This window comes from Hippocampus zosterae, chromosome 13, assembly GCF_025434085.1.
Source record: "Hippocampus zosterae strain Florida chromosome 13, ASM2543408v3, whole genome shotgun sequence".
Taxonomy (NCBI): domain Eukaryota; kingdom Metazoa; phylum Chordata; class Actinopteri; order Syngnathiformes; family Syngnathidae; genus Hippocampus; species Hippocampus zosterae.
In genome coordinates, this window is record NC_067463.1 from 8511713 (window position 1) to 8531983 (window position 20271).

At 43.0% G+C, this 20271-nt stretch overlaps 1 protein-coding gene and 1 long non-coding RNA gene across 6 annotated transcripts in view; one reads left to right on the forward strand and one right to left on the reverse strand.

The window, feature by feature from the left end:
• Window positions 1-10726, forward strand: part of LOC127613201 (uncharacterized) — an 81919-nt gene extending 71193 nt beyond the window's left edge. The window contains exon 2 of the long non-coding RNA XR_007966101.1: window positions 10618-10726. This is a non-coding gene — a long non-coding RNA (uncharacterized LOC127613201). The remainder of the gene's footprint in view (window positions 1-10617) is intronic.
• LOC127613157 (alpha-1,6-mannosylglycoprotein 6-beta-N-acetylglucosaminyltransferase B-like) overlaps window positions 1-20271 on the reverse strand; it is a 71931-nt gene that overhangs the window by 43680 nt on the left and 7980 nt on the right. For 4 of the 5 annotated variants that reach the window (XR_007966085.1, XM_052084081.1, XM_052084079.1 and 1 more), the window contains one exon: window positions 3856-4006. The exons of the other annotated variant lie outside the window; for it this stretch is intronic. Coding sequence is in view for 3 of the 4 variants with exons in the window: in XM_052084079.1 (XP_051940039.1) it covers window positions 3856-4006 (151 nt within the window). In the remaining variant the exon portion in view is untranslated. The remainder of the gene's footprint in view (window positions 1-3855; window positions 4007-20271) is intronic. 5 annotated transcript variants of the gene reach the window in all.

Here is a 20271-nt window from a genome sequence, read left to right on the forward strand (position 1 = left end):
TGTGCTGGAGCCTATCCCAGCTGTCTTCGGGCAGTAGGCGGAAGACAAAGAAAAAGACACACACACAACAGTTGAGTGGGGTGTGGTTGAGTAATGGTTCCAGTCTTGAGAGCAGAGACAAGGGCTTGATTTATCACATTTGAGAAGACGCATGTATTTGATTTTATTTTCTTTTTTTTCTAGAACAGACGCTGTTGAATTTTATGAACTCTACTGTCGGATTTTGTGTCAAAGAGTAAATTAGTTAAAAGAAACATTTGGGCAAAATACATGTATAGCTCTTTCTTGGGGGGGGGGGGGGGGGGGAATATACAGCACGTCTTTTCGGCTTTGTACTGCGGTGATGCCAATAGGTTAATGATTACTTTCTGCACAAATTACAACATGGTTTCCAAGATAATATATTAAGGTTGTCAATGACTAAGTTAATTAGAAATAAAAAGGCTGAAGTCAAGCCAAAGAGAACAGAGGCCCAACGGCAAACATCCTGCACCAATAACCAAAATACAGCGAGTCAACTCAACATTATTGTGCCTTCTTTCGTCATTGTTATTTCTCCTTCTCCTTCCTTTCCTTGTTATTTTCTGCCCTAATGAGTGGCTGCCCTGTGGGTGAATTGCAGGCGGAGGGCTCAGACATCCAGTCCAATTCGCCACTACACGGCAGTTTGTCAGCACCCATGATGCTCAAGCCAAAGATGAAACTCCTGCCTAGCACAAGCACATCTTTCTGTGAATGTGCACCTGACTGCCCCGTTTATTTATTTATTTTTCTATTCAATTAGATCCTCATCACTCTATGGCTTACAGAAGTCAGAAATGTCAAGAAAATCTAAACATTGAAAAACAACGTCAAGTATCACATATTTAATGGTTGATTCGTGCATACCCCTCCAAGTCCAAAGAAAGCCAAACTGGAGAACTGAACATACACGAGAGCCATGAGGAATTATTAGTGTAGGTGTGTAGGTGTGACAGAGAGAGAGAGAGAGAGAGAGAGAGAGAGCGAGAGAGAAAAGAGTGTGTGTGTGTGTGTGTGCACGCATATGTGTGTTGATGTGCAGCTATTAATTTTGTAGGCTGCATACTCAAATCAGGTTGCTGTCTGTGCCCTGGTCTCATGCCCAGACTGAATTTATGAACACGTGTTACTTGGACTGTAACTAATGGATAATCATTACGATGATGCTAGATGGAGCGTGCAGATGAACCTTTCTTGAGCGTTTTATTTATTTTTTTGCTTTTAAGGATCAATTTCAGTCCAAATCAACACGTTGTCAAAAGAAGAAAAAAAATGTAATCCATTTGTCTGTGTGTATTTAATGGCATCTCTATATGTGTTTTAATTACACTCTCTGAGTTCAGCAACAATAGGCCAATTCTATGCATAAGAAATGAGGATGCTTGCAAAGGGATTAGCCCACAAACCTGAGGAAAAAGTCAGCCTAGGTCAATGGAATATGGAAATGATAATAGATACTCGATAAAATAAAATATCCGCAAGGTCGCGCAATTTGACCAACATTTTCTCAGAAAATCCATCTTTAAAAAGACAAAACGACTCCTGCGACCATGAGGGACATCAACAGCATATCTCCCAGACCCTATTCCATAAGAAGGACTAGCGTCAATAAGAAGAAGAATATACTGTGGCTTTAAAGGCTGAATTTACAAAGCATGGCTCAAGTGAAACCATTTAAATTTTTCTGCTCCCAATTAGCACACTAATTGGGAGCACAATTGCATCCCAATGCAATTGCATTAGTATCACTAATCATGTGTCATTGAAGGCGAGAAAAATACACAGAATCAAAATAGATCATACTCAAGTTTCTTCCAAATTTGGATTAAAAAAAAAATAAAAAAAGATCGGAGACATATTGGATATTTGCCCATATCGGTGCGTCATAAACGCAAAGAGCAAATATCCCGTCACAAATCCATCTCTTTTTAAACACAGACAACAGCTCCTGTAAACCCTAAACTAAGAATGACAGACCATTAAATATGATTTCATTTTGCTGCATTAGAGATGCGACCATTGATAAAATTAACAAAATATAGGCCCATGACGCTGTCTATTAGTGATCATCATCCATTTTATGGTGGTTCCCAATTACGCGCAGTGCGTGGGCCCCTAATAGTGCATGAACCCGTAACAGTCCCAGCAGCAACAATTGTTTCAAAATACCCCCCCCCCCCCAAATAAGTGGGGGTCGACATGGAACTTTAAAGGGGACGTCAACCCAAAATATGTTCTATGTAGCCTCACGAGTCAAAACATGGCGTTCTGATTAATTATTGTTTTTCGTGCCATATAATTTAGCCAGTGTCCATCTTAGTGGGCGGCCATTTTGCCAGTTACTGTTGACTGAAAATGACACACAACATTGGGCAAGACCAAAACTGCATATTGATTCCTTTTAACCCTTCAGTGTGCACACAGTGACAAGAAGTACACGTCTGCACATCCATGGTCGAAGATCAACTGTGCTTCCTCCGCATTAAACAGTCCTTACTAGACGTTGATTGCAGTTAACACAGACGCCAGACTATATGAATTGCTCCATTCTTCCGTTCTAGTGCCTCGGTGCCGATGTGAAGCTGAAAACTTAACAAGGTAAAAAGACTGCGTCAGCTTTGTCACACATGGGTACTCATGCAAAGGGTTAAGGCGGTTTAAATGTGAAAGTGTGGAATGAAGTGACACTCAAACTCAAGCACCCCAAAAATAAATGCATGCATAAATAAATAAATAAAAAACACAGGAAGTCAAGGAAGATGGGATCATGTAGTACTGTATCGTTTTTTTCTTTTTTACATTATACTTACTGCAGTGCCCTTGCATATGGGAAAGGAGAGCAACGATGTAAAATAATTGTGCGTCAGCTGCTGTAAGCCCCAGCTCACACACACACACACACAGGCGGACAGAAAAGATAAACTGGGGCACGCCTGGGGTACACCAGTGCTGCTTGGAGCCGCAGAAAAACAGGCCTATTGGATAAAAAGGGGTGCTACCACCGGATTAAAGAAGGGTTAACGTTGAACTGAACTGATGTCTTGAAAAGAATGTGTGGCCGGATGAGATTAAAAGTAGTGCGAAATCCAGCCAGGTTTTCGAGGTGCTTTGAGGTGAGATGCATTACCGTTGCTATGGTTTCACTTTGTGCTGTGAGTTTTGGGAAAGGCAAAATAGTCTTCAAGCACTGGTTGCACACCGATATGAAGCTTCCCTATCATGAGCTTTTCTAGTGATTTAAAAAAGAACGTTTCAAGTTATGATCACTGCCCAGGTAATTGTTGTCCTCTTGGCTTTAACCTTTTTTGAGTACCTATGGAGCAATTATTACGTTGTTTTTTTTCCCCAACCCCCCCCTAAGTCTTGGTGCTGTAGAAGTGTTTATACAGAGCTGGAATAATTTCTTTGACGCCGTAGATAGAGTTCCTCTAAAAATATATATTTTTAAAATAACAGCAGGCAGTCAGTTGCTTTTTTTAGTATGAATAGTTTTAAAATCTTGCCTGTCTCTTGATCACTTTTGATTCTATCCGTATTCAAATCTGGGTACCGTCTATTTAAAGTGAATGATGCAAATGTGAAACGTTCTTGGCCTTCAAGGAGGAAATGAGCTTACTAACAGAAGATGTAAAAAAAGGTTGCATTCTCCATTTTATTTTTGACATTATTGTCATTTCTAGATGCCACGTTTCATGTACTAGACAAGAAACCTCATTTTGAACATTTGGGGTTCAGTTGCTATGATTATGACCATTCATGTCATCAAAGAAAAGAATCGGCATGACGTCTGATTGCCTCATTCAGAATCGTTGCTCCGAAACGGAAAGGGCCTACTTGTTGATTGCAGAGATTAGCTCCTCAAGGCGTCGTGTATCGGCAGCGGTGGCGTTGTCCAGCTTGGCGAGACCATCCATTCGCTTCAGAATCACCGCCAGCATGTCGCTGATCTTCCGCAGCACACCGCGTGACTCCACACCTCCCAGCACTGAGCAGACACAGAACCGCGAAGATGCAAAAGCGGGTTAAAAAGGAAAAAAGACAACACCGGAGCCCCCTGCTTATTTGAGTTGTTAACCTTGCCGATCTAACAGCCACAATTGTCATTTCCTGCGCCCGCAGCAAAAACTGAATCCTGCCCCGCAGCTGTAGTGTCATAACATGTCATCAAATGGCCATTGTCCACACCACACACACTCAAGTGTGATATCTGAATTTGAGCTTACAGTTCTCTTTTGATACAAAGATGAGGCTTGTGTGAGTTATAAAGCGCCAGGAATTAATTACGTGGAGGCTCTGTGTGCAAAAGCCAATTATATCCATCACCTCACATTGCACAGCTATTGTATTCTATTGAGTGTGCGGAGGGGGCTTCTATGTAGTTATGGGGTCATACTGGGATAAATGCTCTAGTTCCTGGGATTGAAGAGTGGAGTCTTGGTACAAGTAGTGTTTGGAAGACAGCATGGGATTTAAAAAAAAAATGGTGTTGAAAATCCGCTTTAGTACAGTTGCATTGTGGCAATGGTTCAAGGTCATTGGGGCTATAATTTTAAGCCATAATTGGGGAGAACGGAAAAGCTGCTGACACCAACTGAGCACCTTTTATAATGGAACCTAAAAAAAAAAAAAAACATCTCTTTGTAGATGTTCTTGTTGATCATTTGAAAAAACAGTTTGGCGTTGTAACATTAGTCCTCGAACCTTTTCGACACATCTCGTTCGACTAGGCAGCAATTGTGCTTAAAATATGATTCCGAGCCACTCTCAACAGGTTGCAGGACCCCTACATAAAATTTTGATTCATGCTCATAAATCATATTCTTAATGGAGACGCTGACAGGAAACTTAAGTGGCACAGATTGACAAAACCAGGATCAATCAAAATAAAGTGAGCTCTTCTAACAAATATTTAGGGTGAGGCATTTTGAGTGGGCGTGATCTTCCAGAGCTTGAGAGATTTATTGGTCGTACTGTTTTTTGCCTTGAGTTGCAATAATAATAATAATAATAATAATAATAATAATCACATACCGTATGTGGCGGTACATCATGAACATTTCCGTGTTTAAATAGCTTTTCTTAATGGATGCACGCATCAATAAAAGATTTTTCCCCTGCAGTTCTAATTTTGCGAGAATGTCACCTTTAACCACCAGAAAATGATTGGGGGGGGAAAAATAAAATAAATTAGATGGAAAGTTTTGATGTCCCACTTCACACCAATTAATCAAATATTTAATTAAAGCAGCACTGTGAGGTGTTTGCATTTCAATCGGGGACCAATCTGCTAGTTTGTAGAAAATGTAGAATATTTGAGGGGTTGCGAGCTGCTGGCATTCTATCGTATGTCCTTATTTGCCTGGATTCAAATAAGTCTGCCTGCATGCACACACACAGATGCAGCTATGCAGTGTCCTGCTTTCTCCACCATGTTGGATTGAATATGGAGAGCCTCTGCACATTGCATCGCTCCGGAGGCCTGTAATGCGTGAAAGGGACACTTTTAGTGTGTCGAAATGGGCGACTCAAGTGAGAAGGGCTGTTTATATACGCGCATGTTACCGTCTGCATCATTCTTAGTTCGCAAAGTCAACACAATGGGAGTATCGACATTATCCTCGAGTCCTTGGGTCCTCTGAAAGACGCTCTGGAAATGGAAGATGTTATTTTTATATTATTTGCTGCAAGGCAAATCATTTCCAAGTCCATTTGTTTTTCTGCATTTATGTCTGCTTGACCTTGTGGAAATAACAGAACAGGACTAAACAACCCCCCCCCCCAAAAAAAATAATTACGATCCAACCCTGAAGCTAAGCTGTTCGTCGCAAACTTGAAAACACCCTTTGTCAAAGTTGATCAAAAATACACAACGGAGCAACAAAAGGAAAAGACTTGGATTTGATGCAAATGTGAAAGTGGGGATGGGCAAAACAAAAGAATTGATCATTGAATTCATTGTGTTGATTGAAATGTTGACCACATTGTCCCAAAGCAACTGAGCCAAAATGGAGCGCATAACTTTGCCGCTACCTACGTTATTCCACTGGCTTTTCTCAGATCCCCCGTTTGAGTTCATCCTTATTCATCATTGTTTCTAAATTTGAGAAGGTTAATTCAGTGACTAATTATCGTTTGTGTAAAGGGTTGGTGTGCATATTTATTTGCGCCGTGTGTGATGTCACATCTGATTGACCTCGTGCGTCACTTCGGTTAGTGTGGTCGCTAATAAGATTGATGATTCTAGAGCGAAGGTGGTTTTTACAATATTTCTGTAACATGGGGTTCTCAGTGTGTACATGAAGATGTGAGATTGAAGGCATATACTGTGTTATGGGGGGATTAAATATTTGAAGATAAAATGCTATTGGTGTCAGGGCTTCGCAACCCCCCCCCCCCCCCCCCCCATGCCCTGAGAAGAGCCAGGGTTCACTGTGCAGGTACGACACATGATCTGAACTGATAGGGGGAAGATGGGCATCCGTTTTAAGGAGCTATTAATTTTTCTTAAAAGGATGATTCACGAGGCGACTAATTGGGGCATAAAGTCTATCCAAAGGAAGGCCACGATGTGAAGAAATATGCATTTGGGATTGTCTGTTGTGCAAAATTAATACAGAAATCAGGAAAAGAGTCGCTGATGGTGTTGTGGTTCAAACACCGAATTTAGTGGATTGTTAATTTTCCTATACAGTCAATTAAGATCATGCAGTGAAATGCCCATTGCTAGTTTTGAGTACAGTGTGTGTCCTTCCTCACAAATTCAAGGCTGTGTATGCTCCAAAACGTGCGTTCATATATACCCCCCACCCCACACACACACACCGGTATATGAAGGCAAAGCAGGAAAAAGGGGCAGAGGTGACAGAAAGTGCAAAGTCAAACAAATTCTGTTGAAACACTAAATCATTTTCAGAGGTGTTTATTTTTAGATTCGCCAAGGGTACCGAATTGCCTTTACAGTTTAAAAATAGTCATCAAATGCTATGCAGTGCCCTAAAATATTTTGAAACATGAAATTTAAGCAGGAGGAAAAAAATAAAATAAAATCCAAGTGACAGATGAGTGATGCGGCACTTTGAAGAAAAGCTTCCACTGTCGCAGCGCCTTGTACAATTTTTGAGAAAAACAAAATTGAGATGAATCTTCTCGAAGCAAACACCGAAACATTTGGAAGCTCGGAGCGTCAACCTGCGAGTGCCTGACTCTTAAGTAGTGCGCATGCATACACACCCACACACATACCCCAACAGCATGGTGTTTTCATCGGCCGCGGGCGTTTTTGCATATTTATGCGACGTGAAAGCCGTTTGAGAGGTGATGAATACTGACAGGACCGCCTGCTCGACAGGAGTCGACGCCTCCAAATTAAGCGCCCGGCGACGTCATTTGGTCTTTGCAACTTCCAGCTGTGAATCAGAGGAGGCGGCTGTACGTCTGCTAAAGCCCCTTTCTCGATTCCCATTATTCATTGACAGCTAAATGTAAATGTAATGTAGAACGACAAAAATTGCAGTTAGAGAAAATACTGCACATTTTTGTGTGCTATGTGCCTTTAAGAGGCTAGTCTTGGCATCCGCCTACAAGTATCTGGATGTGAGCTGTGGCCAAGAGCAGCGCCTGTACGAGTCTTTTACTGGTCTCCTGGCATTCAATAAGCGGCTGAAAAGTTCACCGGCAACTATGGCTCTCCTCTTCAGAAATCGAGCGAATTTCGTCAAATAGTGACACAGACAAGATTGAAAGACTGGCACTTCTAAAGGGACAGATTCGGAACCAAATCGCAGACATGAGGTTTGTGGCACACATTCTCATACGTGGGTGATGTTTGGTTGGCTCGTCATTGATTCAATCGAGCAAAAGATAAGCCCTAGCATGCTTGCCAACATCAGCTCCACATCAAGCTATGAAGTTCAACGTCAGAGGAGCACCACGGTGCTGTTAGCCTGTTGAAAGAATCAATTCAGCCAAGGATCAAGTCATCATCTGATCTTTCACAAGTTTTATTTCAGAAACAACACCATCGCCTCACGCAACATCTTTTCAACAGACACTGTCGACACTATGTGACGAGAAGAAGGCACACGAGTCATCAAGCCTTTTAGCCAATTTTCTTGATCATTCTGCTTTGGTCAAATAACATGAAAGGGTGTGTTTTACTCGTGTTAAAATCCCAAAAGCTTTTGACATCTCCACGTTTGTGTTATGTCAAGGCGTATACCGTCAACCCATAAAAATGAGATTACACAACGACAACAGGAAACAGGAACAGGAAACAGGAACATTCCACAAACAAATCCGAGACATCGCTACGGTGCCAACGATGAAGCGAGATATAGTGAGGGAACCCTGTCAAGGGCACACACCTTTCATGCGTCTTCTATACATGGAGTGAACCAAGACAATCCTAAGAACAACTCTTCTCGCGGCACGCAGAGACTTAATGGCCCGACCGCCGCTGCAATCTCCACAGCAACGCATCTCATCTGTACACCAACACAATTACCACAAATTGCATTCACTTTAATTATGATGGCGCAGGAGCTCCACTGTTCATTAGCTAAAGAACAGCAGGAGTGGGTGACTATGTTCCTCTTTTTTACTTTATTTGCTGCACAAATGGTTTCAGGGAAATGAAAATGTAACCATTAACGCCTGCACTCGTTGAAAAACACATGCGGGGCTCTAATAGATGATATCCAAGACCAATCACAAGGGAAGGATCAGTGGCAAAATGGTGACCGGTTGGTCATGATTACATACATAGTTTGCTATTGCGGCATCCTATTTCCAGTTCTTAATTCAGTATTGTAGTTTATAATTTAGGGGATCTCCGACGCCCATAGAGCACTTTTTCGGGTCCATTTTATGTATTTGTAAACTTGGTGTCTGGATTCTGATGAAATATCCATCCATTTTCTGATCCGCTTAATCCTCACAAGGGTTGTGGAAGCCTATCCCAGCCGTCTTCAGGCAGTAGACGGGGGACACCCTGAACCGGTTGCCTGCCAATCGCAAGGCACACAGAGACAAATAACCATCCGTGCTCACACTCACAGGGGGGACAGTTTGGAGTGTTCAATCAGCCTGCCATGCATGTTTTTGGAATGGGGGAGGAAAATGGAGTACCCAGAGAAAACCCACGCAGGCCCTGGGAGAACATACAAACTCGACACAGGAAGGCCGGAGCGGAGCGGGAGCGAGGATCAAACCCACGACCTCTGCACTGTGAGGTCGACGTGCTAACCACTGGACCACCCTCTAATAAATAAACAGTATTTAATAAAAGAAAAAACAACCCCCAAAAAAAACATCTCAGCTTATCATTCATCATAACAATCCGTCCCCAAAATGTAGACAGGAAGAGATTTTTGTGTTGTAGTCATTGGCGAAAATCCCCCAAAAAAAGGTGCACATTTGATCTTCCTTCACCAAGTGAAGGAGGATAGGTGGTCATCCATTTACCGTACACACTAGATTATTACTGTGGGTCAGCATTATGTCACTGGGGGACCAACATTCCTTCATTGATCTGATCAAACCGCACAAAGGGGGGAAAAGACTACCGGTAACTAGGACTTTATTCATGATATCTTCCAGCCAGTCTCTCCATATTGTGGATTTTATTGTGGGTGGGGGTCTGGGACGTATCCCGTGAGGAACTTCAGTGCACTCGTCGACTATCTGTCACAGGTGATTAACTCATTCACTCCCAAAGACGTTTTTAAACATCTTTTCAGACTTGGTCTAGAATTAGCTGGTACTGAATGAGTTAACTTGTACAGTGCCAGATGGAATTTTAAACAAACACAGTAGAAGTCCAGCTTTAGAGAGGAGGAGGGAAACGCAGACGGACGTTTGCAAACGCACGCAAGCCAGAAATGTATGAACAATGCCCTCCTGACTGTTGGCAACCTGCTCCTATTTATGCACACCACACACCCTCTTGAGCCAAACCGACAGGCCTGACGGACACGAGCCTTGACCCTCATTAGCATATCCACCATCCAGTGAGGTTGACGTCTTTCGACTTAACGCTTCTCGCCACAATGGCCCTGACAGAAGCGGAGCTGCTGAGGGCCACCTTCCATCAAAGACCGCATCAATGCACGGTTAGCGCTGACAACTTGGGCTGTTTCCAGGAAAAAAAAGGAAAAAAAAGTTGACTCCATTTTGCATCGTTGAAGCTAATGGAGGTCTTTGTTCTGAAGGACATTTGAATAAGAATAGCATCGGTCGTTACCATGGCAACCCCAAATCACTCCCTTTCGTCTGGGTGTTATATAGCGATTCCATGTGCAGTATTTTCTCATGTTCAGTAGAATCAATCAATCGATGAAATTAAGTCGCTAGAGGAAAGGAGCTGAAGGACGGACAATCAGCTTCAAATAGAAGCATTTTAAACGGCCAACCGTGTGTACGTTTGAAATATCACATTAGCCTTGAAAGCCAGTTTCGTATTTATTCATCTTCCGAGCCGCTTGATCCTCACTAGGGTCGCTGGGTCGTATTTATTGTGATCAGAAAATAGGAGCAATGTCTGTTGCAGTGGGCGGCCCGGTAGTCCAGTGGTTAGCACGTCGGCTTCACAGTGCAGAGGTACCGGGTTCGATTCCAGCTCCGGCCTCCCTGTGTGGAGTTTGCATGTTCTCCCCGGGCCTGCGTGGGTTTTCTCCGGGTGCTCCGGTTTCCTCCCACATTCCAAAAACATGCGTGGCAGGCTGATTGAACACTCTAAATTGTCCCTAGGTGTGAGTGTGAGTGCGAATGGTTGTTCGTTTCTGTGTGCCCTGCGATTGGCTGGCAACCGATTCAGGGTGTCCCCCGCCTACTGCCCGGAGACGGCTGGGATGGGCTCCGGCACCCCCGCGACCCTAGTGAGGATCAAGCGGTACGGAAGATGAATGAATGAATGAATGAATGTCTGTTGCAGTGCATGTTTAATCAATGGCAATGCTTTGCATGGTTTATTTATTTTTTTGTCTCCTTGCTGCAATACCGATTGTCATCGGATCTACTGCAGATAATGTCAGAGTCTAAATGTTCCCTTCAATGTGAACATATTTCCTGCATCTGGCAACTCCATTTATCATTCACGCTTACGACAACACACTTTGTCCAAGACACTCCAATCCAAATGAATAATAAACATTGACCAAAAGCTACAGTACATCGGCTCACCGGAATTCAATGCATGGATTTAATCCGTTGTTTTCATGCTTTGTCTTCATTTCCAGTCTAACTGGTGTGAACGTGAAATTCCTTCAGAATCTTCATCTAATCTTGCACTCATTCCTGCCACCCGTCCTGAGTGTTGGGGTCTGAGGTAAAAATGAATTCCCATCTGTCCAAGCGTTGCCCTCTGTAAGGGAACTTGGGCGAAACCCACACGTTATGTGTGGTTTGGTGTCCCCCCCCCCCCCCCCTCTCTCTGTGGCGCACTTCAGAGCTCAGGCACACCCGCTCATGCGGTTGATGACGGAATTTGTGGCGCCACTGCCAAGACAAAATGACATTTGTTATTGTTGGGAAAACAGACAGTGGGCTCCTGGTGTTTTTCATCTGCTGTGATTGACATGCACCTGCGATACAATGCACATGCTCATTCAATCCCATGCTACGGTGAATTATTTATCAATTCCCTTGTGCTGAGCATGGTGTTCTTGTGAAATATTGATGATCAGTTACAAGACAGTGGCAAGTATTGGACTTGTGTCCTTCTATGTTCAAAGAATATGAATATATATACACTGTATATACACACACACACACTGTAATATTTTTTACTTTGTGTGTTGTTGTATGCTCCTTAATCTTAAGGAAAGGTTGACGAGGTTCTATCGGAATGCATCAACGGCAGCAGTTCCCTCCTCTTGCTCTTCACTTTGCTTTGGAACGGAATCTGCATCAAGATCATATCGATGATTTTCAATCACAGAATGTCAAAGAAGCTTTGCTGTCTTCGCTGTTAGTTGAACGTTTGGGGGTTCTCCTCCACGGTGCTTCAATTGCTCCATTGCGAGTTTCAGAAGCTTTCTGTTTACCGTACGATGCTACCGAATTGCTGAGCCAGTCATTTCCCATCTGGTGTTGTGAATCAGCCACGAAGAAGACGGATTCTATATTCATATTAATATTAAGTCCATCAAAAAAAAAATTCTTTTCCGAGTGGGCATGCAATGAAGATTTGAACTTTGTACTCATCAACAGCTTCTTGACATCAGCAGATGTTTGACGGGTGTCTTGTAGCAAAGCTGTTGCGATGATAACAATGGTCGTAAGATTGGCGGACGCACTCGAGGGTGTGACATGCGAGTGAAGTGTTTACTCTGTGCAGCAGATGGAAGACAATTGATGAGTGGAGGGGAAAACGAGGGATGCCGAGAAGCTGAATTTCGAGCGACTGGATGGTGAGAGCAGTGTGCATTTGAGATTTGGGCCCACACGCATCTCCATTTAGATTGGCATCCCGGTGGTTCCTTTGCTTTTATATTGGTTAAAAAAAAACAACAACATTGTTGGTGCTTTAAACTGAGTTCTCTCTTATTTTCTTTGCAATCACTTCTGACATTGTCATCTTCTCTTGGTGCTGACAAAATACCAGCCGTTTGCACTCTTGTCACAGCTTCCATTGTGTTTTCCAGGGCAGTGTAAAAGCACAAAAAGCGGCATTTTGGAAGAGACAAACCTTTCTGACACTGGGCAGCGCATTTCACTTCGGAATGACTTGATGGGGATTTCGAGACAGCCTGATGGAGCCAAGCTGCTCCCCAGAACATGTCAGACCCCATCCCAAGCGTCACTGTCGGCAGTGTTCTTTTCTTTGAAGCTTCATTTTTTGCGTTTGTAAAAAGAGCTGATGCGACTTGCCAAAAAGCTCCAGGTTTTTTTTTTGTCTTTGTCCAAAAGACATTCCCCCCGGTAGCTTTGTGACTTGTCAATACATTCTGGCAAATTCTCAACTCAACTGTATTTATGGAGCACTTTCAAACAGCCATCGCTGCATACAAAGTGTTGTACATGGAGCAACTAACATATATACAACAATAAAACTATAAATCAGTAACAAAGATGGTTGAAGGCACCAAACGGTAAAACCAAGATCAGAATTCTCATCTTCGTTTCAAGTTATTTCAATGACTTAGTGGGTTTCTGTTTCTTAACAAAAGGGTACCTACTCACTGGACCACATTAACTTCCGTAAACACGATGTTGCGCGGGGACGTCGTCTCTTCTTCTGCACATGCGAGTCACTTTGGCGACGCAATGGGTTCACACACCAGGCAGACGTGAGCCCCATTAATATGTAATTTGAACACTTGCACGCAAAAAAAAAAATTAGATTTCACCCCAAAATCCAAAATTTGCATTTAGGCCTGCGAGCAATATAGTGTCCCAAACAACTCCAGTAATAGCATAGGCTATCACGGGTAACTAAAGGCTGATGTGAGAAATCCAAGCATGAGTTAGCGTGAATAAATCATGTGAGTGGCCTGTGACTTGGCTTGGTGGCACTGTTAATGCCAGACGTGATATTCACTTCATCCCAAATTGTTCTGCTGGCTTAGAAAGCTACGGTGCCATTTCCGGAAATGCTCCATGGAGGAAGTAAAAATGTCTCTCAGGGCACATGTGGGGAAAACAAAGAGCGAGAGTGGTTGGGGGAGGGGAGTTGCTGTAATATGACTTAGCGCTGCTCACTTTGCATCTTTCACACTTCAATAGGCTTGTCTTTGATTTTTGCCGCATGAAGATGTTCAGTCTTATTCGTTTATCTCTTCATCTTTCTTTCCCTCCCTGCTATTTTTCCCCCCATCCACCTCTCCGGGTCGGTGGCTTTAAGGGCTGCAAAAGTCTGTCGTACTCATGAAAGATAAAACGATACAAATATGCTTGTGATGAACAGAAAGGAGCTGGTTTTTATCTATTTGTTTTTGTTTCACGTGTATGTGTGCATCATCCAGTCAGATTTTGAAGTGAATCATAAATTCTAGCTTTTACACTTCCAAACTTTTTGGGGCTTGTCCCTGCTGTATTTGTGTTGACATTGCAAATAATACAAACTTGAGCAGGTTTTTTTTTTTTTTTTGCCCAAGCGGTCATGATGCCTTCAATGTACGAACATGTGTGTTTCAGCAGGACAGAAGGACAAGCTGCAAGTGTGACTTTATCTAGATCGGGGAAAATAACCGGTTTACGGCAGAGCGGACGATGAGCAAATGACATGCGAGACGATAGAGGGAAGGTCACATTTCGACAGCAGATTACAGTCTACTTAAACAGTCACCTTCAGAGATCACATAACCATAATACCGTATAATGTGCTGTGGAGAAAGTTCTCATTCACGCGAAATGAGACTTGGGTCAGAACAATGGCTCTGACAACTCCGAAATTGGGTCAGCATTCTCATTAATATGTACTGGAGTTAAGAGTTGGCTAAAGTAGTGCAAAGCTGTGAGGGGCAATTACGAATGTGGATGGTGAGGCTGTACTGGAGCAGTATGGACTGGTGGAGTGGTCATTGTTGGACGATATACACTATAACCTTGTCAATCCACAATTTTTCGCAATGGGAGTAATCTGTGTTTTCCTGCATATGCCATGAGTATCATTCAAAATATACTTCTACTTCACAGCACATATCTCCAAGTTACTTTGAACTGAAAATGAGCAAAGACACAAAACTCAGTGATGACCTATTGTCCTGGTTTGATGAAAAAATATTTTTTTTTGCACACCGAAAAAGAGTCTCATAAATGCATGATTGTCAAATTTAGCCATGACTGAATTAGAAATGCTAAATTTGTAGTGACCGCAGTGGATTCCAACAGTCACCCATCCCCAATAGCTTCTACAGTAATCGCAGACACAAAAACGATTGCTATGCATCTAGTATTAGTATTCAGTCGATTCAAGAAAAAATGTTGCAGTGGCTGACATACAGTCAATGGAGGGTAATCCACAGTGACACTTGCCTTCCACAGTGCTAAGTGGCCTTTAAACTGCTGACACACACGCACGCAGGCAGGCAGGCAGGCAGGCAGGCAGGCACGGACGCACGCACGCACACCTGGCAGAACTGCCACTGACATTGACGGGTCAAAAGGGAGCTTGTTTTAATCTGCATTCATAAAAAGCAATGTGTTTTGTCATGTTTAATCACCAAGTCAGCGCTTCACGATATTTCATTTGTGCCGATGTAAAAATGGCTCACTCAACAGCTGTTTGGTTGCCCGCCAAAACCAACTGTTCAGAAACATTATGTCCTTCCCCAATGCTAAAACTTCTCACCTCAATATTTGTCCAGCGCTCTCAACCTCTTCCTAATGTCTTGGCATGGCTGATTATGTCAATGTGCGGAGGTTTACCAGACTTTTGGCAGTCATTGAGTTACCCTTCTATCTCCTTCAAACCATCAAAGCTGCCGTACAAGAACAAACGTGCTCAATTAGATTTCAACTACAAAGCCAGGCGTATTGACCGTGCGCTCTTGGCCTTTTATTCCGTTTATTTATTTATTTATTGAGCAACAGTACAGGCTGATAATTGATTCGACCAACCTCAAAAAGGCAAAGTGGGAAACAATGCTCTATTGGTCTTTGAACAATTTAGCCTTTTAGAGCCTAAAAAAATAAAAATACTGCGTCTGAAAGACTACTGCAAACAATGACTTTGTTACAAAATCAGAAAAACACATGATCGAGCCAGTTTAATCAACAACGCAATTTTGCAGCTTCCGAATCGCTTAAATCCTCATTTGGAAAGAGTCACAAGAAGGGGTCATGCCATATCACAAAACGAAACTCCTTTCAACTGCATTTTCTTGTGTCCTTTTGGCAAATTGAAAAATACTGTAATGTTATTCGGGTTGAGCAAATAATGCATATCCAATTCCCACGTACATGAGGAGGGTTACTTAACTTTTAGTTTTACTCTTTACGCTCTCGATTTTCTGTAACTCATTTATGTTTGTTTGCCTCTTCCAATTTATCACTTCAAACTTCATTTTGTGCTAGCAGCAATTTAGCGCTCACCATTTGTCATTTCTATTTTGGATGATAAACTGTGTTTCCAAACAAAGAGAAAAATGACAAGCATCCTACTCAATCTTAGCGATTGACAGCATTTCACTTCAGTAGCGCGATGCTGTCTTTAACGAAAATAAATAAACATTTCTCCACCAACGCAGGTCATGCTTGTAAAATGATTCTAGCAGTGCTTTCAGTGGGATTTGCAGTCATCATCAGCAACAAATCTGCTAGATACGCAAGTCAGTAGCTTGCAGGCCAATTAACACGGCGGAGTGAGGAACATGTTTTTTCCTTTTTTGTGTGCGTGTTTCAATGCAGACAAACTCAAGGGTCCAGCTCATTTCAGTGGCATTTGTGTAGCCGTTTAAAACTCATTAACACTTTCTATTAAGCAGCAGATAGACCAAAGCAGACGTTGACATTCATGATGAGCAGTTGAATTGAAGTGTAACTGACAAGGTTGGGTTACAATCAGTCTGGTCCATCTTTACTAGCCCAATTTGGTTGCCAAAGGGTGAAATATACAGAAAATTGTATTTTGTCTTTTTGTATGTTCTGTACAGCACATTTCATGTTTCATGCTCCCATTCAAGCAGAAAAGAACAAGTGCAAGCCAACACAGAGTAACCAATGAGCATGTCGGTCCTCGGTGGGTGGGGTTATCCAGAAGCACACGAACGCCAGCACACACAGACGGTCCCTAGGCTATGAGTGCACTGATAAAGTGTACTCCCACAGTGACTTGCAATGCACCTTACACCAGCGACGTGTGGAAGATTGTCATGCCACATTTGTTCTACATGAAGTGATGTGGAGGAAACATCACTGCAGGGAGTTTGTGACGGCGATGAACTGCCAGTTTGAGAGAAAAAAACCATACACACACACACACACACATGAAAGCAGGCTACAGATTAGGGCAGCATGATGTGCTCGACTGGTTTACTGCATGACAATGTTTGGGGGTGGGGGTAGGGCACCTAAACGGCAAACTAAAAGGCACACTGTTGAGACAGGACCTCTGCCAAAGTTGAAAGACTGGTTAACAACGCAACGGATTCCTGTCATTGTTCCATTGAGAAAAATGTGTGTTTGTAAAGAAAATAATACCAAGGCCCTCTTCCAAGTCCCAAGGGGATTTCATGAAACAAGCAAACGTTCTTCGTTTCAAATTCTAAAAGGTACCCCAACAAATACCGAAAAAAAAAGGTGTTGCAATACCCCGCTGTTGGCTTTATCATGTCAAGCACGGTTTACATGATTTTCAGGAGGGGGCCGTGTCTGACGATGATGCGCTCAACTGTGCTGAATAAGCGTTAGCTTTCAATCTGATAGCTTAATGCTATTATTATTATTATTATTATTATTATTTCTGTTTTAAGTACATCAGGTGTATTTCTCTTTGATTTCTATTTAGTTTGATAGAAAACATTAACTGGGAATGGCACTCAACAGCTTGAAGTCTTCTTTTGAAGAATTGTTTGCCATTTGCTCACGTACTAATTGTGACGCAAGTTCAGTTCACTGCCAGCAAACATCCCTCTTAGCTTAGCTTAGCATGAACTTGCAAGGCAGTTAGCGCAAAACGAACCATATGACGGCGCATACCTCCAACAACTCTTAAGTTAGGTTTGAACTTTATATTTTGTTCCACCTTTCCAGCAGTCCCTTTCTCATACACCATTGTCCTGCTTCCAAATTGCCAGGTCCACTTTGTCCTTCAGTCTTTGTGCCGTTTAGACCGAAAAACAAATCAAACAAAAATCAGAAAAAATATGAAACTAACAAGGACAAAACTCCTGCCAACATGCTTGGCGAAGGTAAATGACAACCTATCTGCAGCTGGTAAATGAGTAAGCTCATTGTGTGGGTCTTCTTAGGACATAGATGAGCAAAGCTTTGGGGCACTCGTGCCAATGTAAAACGTGGGCATGAGTCTTCCTCTGACTAATGTGAAAAACTAAAGCACTACAGGACAGTTTAAAGCAAGTCTGATCCAAGCACGGCAACATTTCCAAACACAACGTTCAGTTCTGGGCCATCTATTTCCCATTTTGTAAATGAGAGCAACATCCTAAAGCCGTTGGCTACTAGACCTGCGGAGTTCCAAATTAATAAAAGAAAGAATAAGCAAGAGGGGAGAACAAAATTAGATTCTCCTTCCCATCAGGGAGGCAGAGAGTTATCATGCCTTCGGTCTTCGAGCTAGAACAAACAGCGTCGCAAGAGTCAAGCTGAGGCGAAAAGGGACTGTCGTGGCTTCTTGTTATTATAATAAACTCACTCCATCGTATGAACAAGCTCCATAGGGAGAGCCTTTGATCAAGCTAACGTCTCCCCTGTGCCGGATTCATTTTAATGCGGAGATAAAAGCGCACCTTTTATGCCGACTCCATTTCATCTGTGGACTCTGGAAGAAATATGACCCCGGGAAATCTAATTCTCTCTCTTCATCAGAGATGTGCACAAAAAACTCAGGCTGGCAATCTGTTTTACACTTGCGCCTCATTCCCCAAACCACCATCACCGAACCCCGTGTCAGATCACAGCCTATGATGAGTTTGAGAGTTAGTGAGGAGAGACAGGGATTTGAGAAGATGGAAGCCGATAATCCAGGGAAGTGAGAGGTGGCAATGGGATTCAGCTAATACTCAAACAAGCGCTCGGCTTTGCAGAGCAGCTCACATTTCGGTGGTAAGCCCCCACACAAATGTAGGTTTTACTATGCGAAGAGAGGGTGTTAGAGGAATCTATGAGCAAAATTGTATCATGTTTAAAGTTTCATTTATTTGGGCACATCGAAGCATTTGAGTGCATATCCAGCAACCCCAAATGCCTGCACACAAAGGCATCGAGCCGGCCATCTAGCCGGAGGGCTGTTGAAGTCCCCCAATTAGCACGTCAATACAGGTGGGCGACCACAGGGGAGAAGGGTTAACTCGGTCACAAAAGGGGAATGAATAATTCGGGAACAGAGGTTGAGCAGCAAAAGACGAGTTGAGAACACCCGTCGCGCCCAGGCGACATTGGCCATCCGCAAAGTCTGCAACATGTTCATTCGATGTAGACCAGACAGAAAAGGCGCCAATGTACTGGTGGTTCAATGTTTAAAACAGGTAACCAATCACGACCGAGGAGCCGGACCGGGGGTGCGGTATGCAAATATCAGGGGCTGTGTTTTCCTTGTATGTTACAATAAAAGCCTGAATTGGCGGGAAGGGAGCTCGAGTGTGATCGCGGAGCAACAACCGTCGTTCGCTCTCAGAGGTCCGCTTCCGCCGATATTGAAGACAATTTTCCTGCGTGCCGAGTCGTTTCTTTAACTTTGTCAGAGAAAATCTCTGACAGAGGGTTAAACCCTGGAGTCAAAATATCTCCTAGCATCATACGAGGTGGTAATGCTGCAAAATACTGCGAACATACAGCAGACGGGTCACACTGAAAATTAGATCGTTGCTACTGAAATGCACGATTCTATCCGAATTTCAAGCGTAGAAGTTGGAAAACATGTCTTAGAGGACGTTCCCACAATTTAAATGAGTCCTTCAATAAAATCTGAGTACCGCAATTAAAGACCACAACAATGAAGAATTTACAGCACACTTATCACAGTCCCTAAACAGCAGCTCATTCCCACTGTCCTTCGACTGCAGGGTGTGCCAACATAAGCACAGGTTTGCGTTACCATAACTACAGAGTGTGAATCCCCAGAGAAACACGGCTGCCGGAAGTCGTCGAGTGGCACGGCCAACCGTATGTATGAATGGCGTGGCTGACCCACAGCCAAGAGGAGTCTCGTCAACTTCACCTAATTTTATTCATCGGGCACATAGCAATTAAAATGTATTTGGATAGTTGGACTTCTGTACTAGCAAAGAGCAAGGTCAGCTGACGTGAGACTCTGGGCAGGAGTGTCGGAATGGAGCAGCTAAGAGATGTGTGGGCGGGACTATTTGGAGATTTGAAAACAAATTAAAGCTTTAAATGGGGCGCTCAAGTGCACAAGCAGCCAGCGGAGAGAGGTTTAAGAAGCAACTTTCCAAACAGCTGTCAAATTTTGAAAAGGATGACACCTAATCTGGAATGTACACAGCAGTGGAGAAAATAAAATACAACGGGTAAACAATGACATCGCCTCTGCGCTTAGAGCAAATCCCAAAAGCAAACGTGAGTCATAAATCGGTGTAACATGAAGGCACTTAGCATTAAAAAAAATGCAAA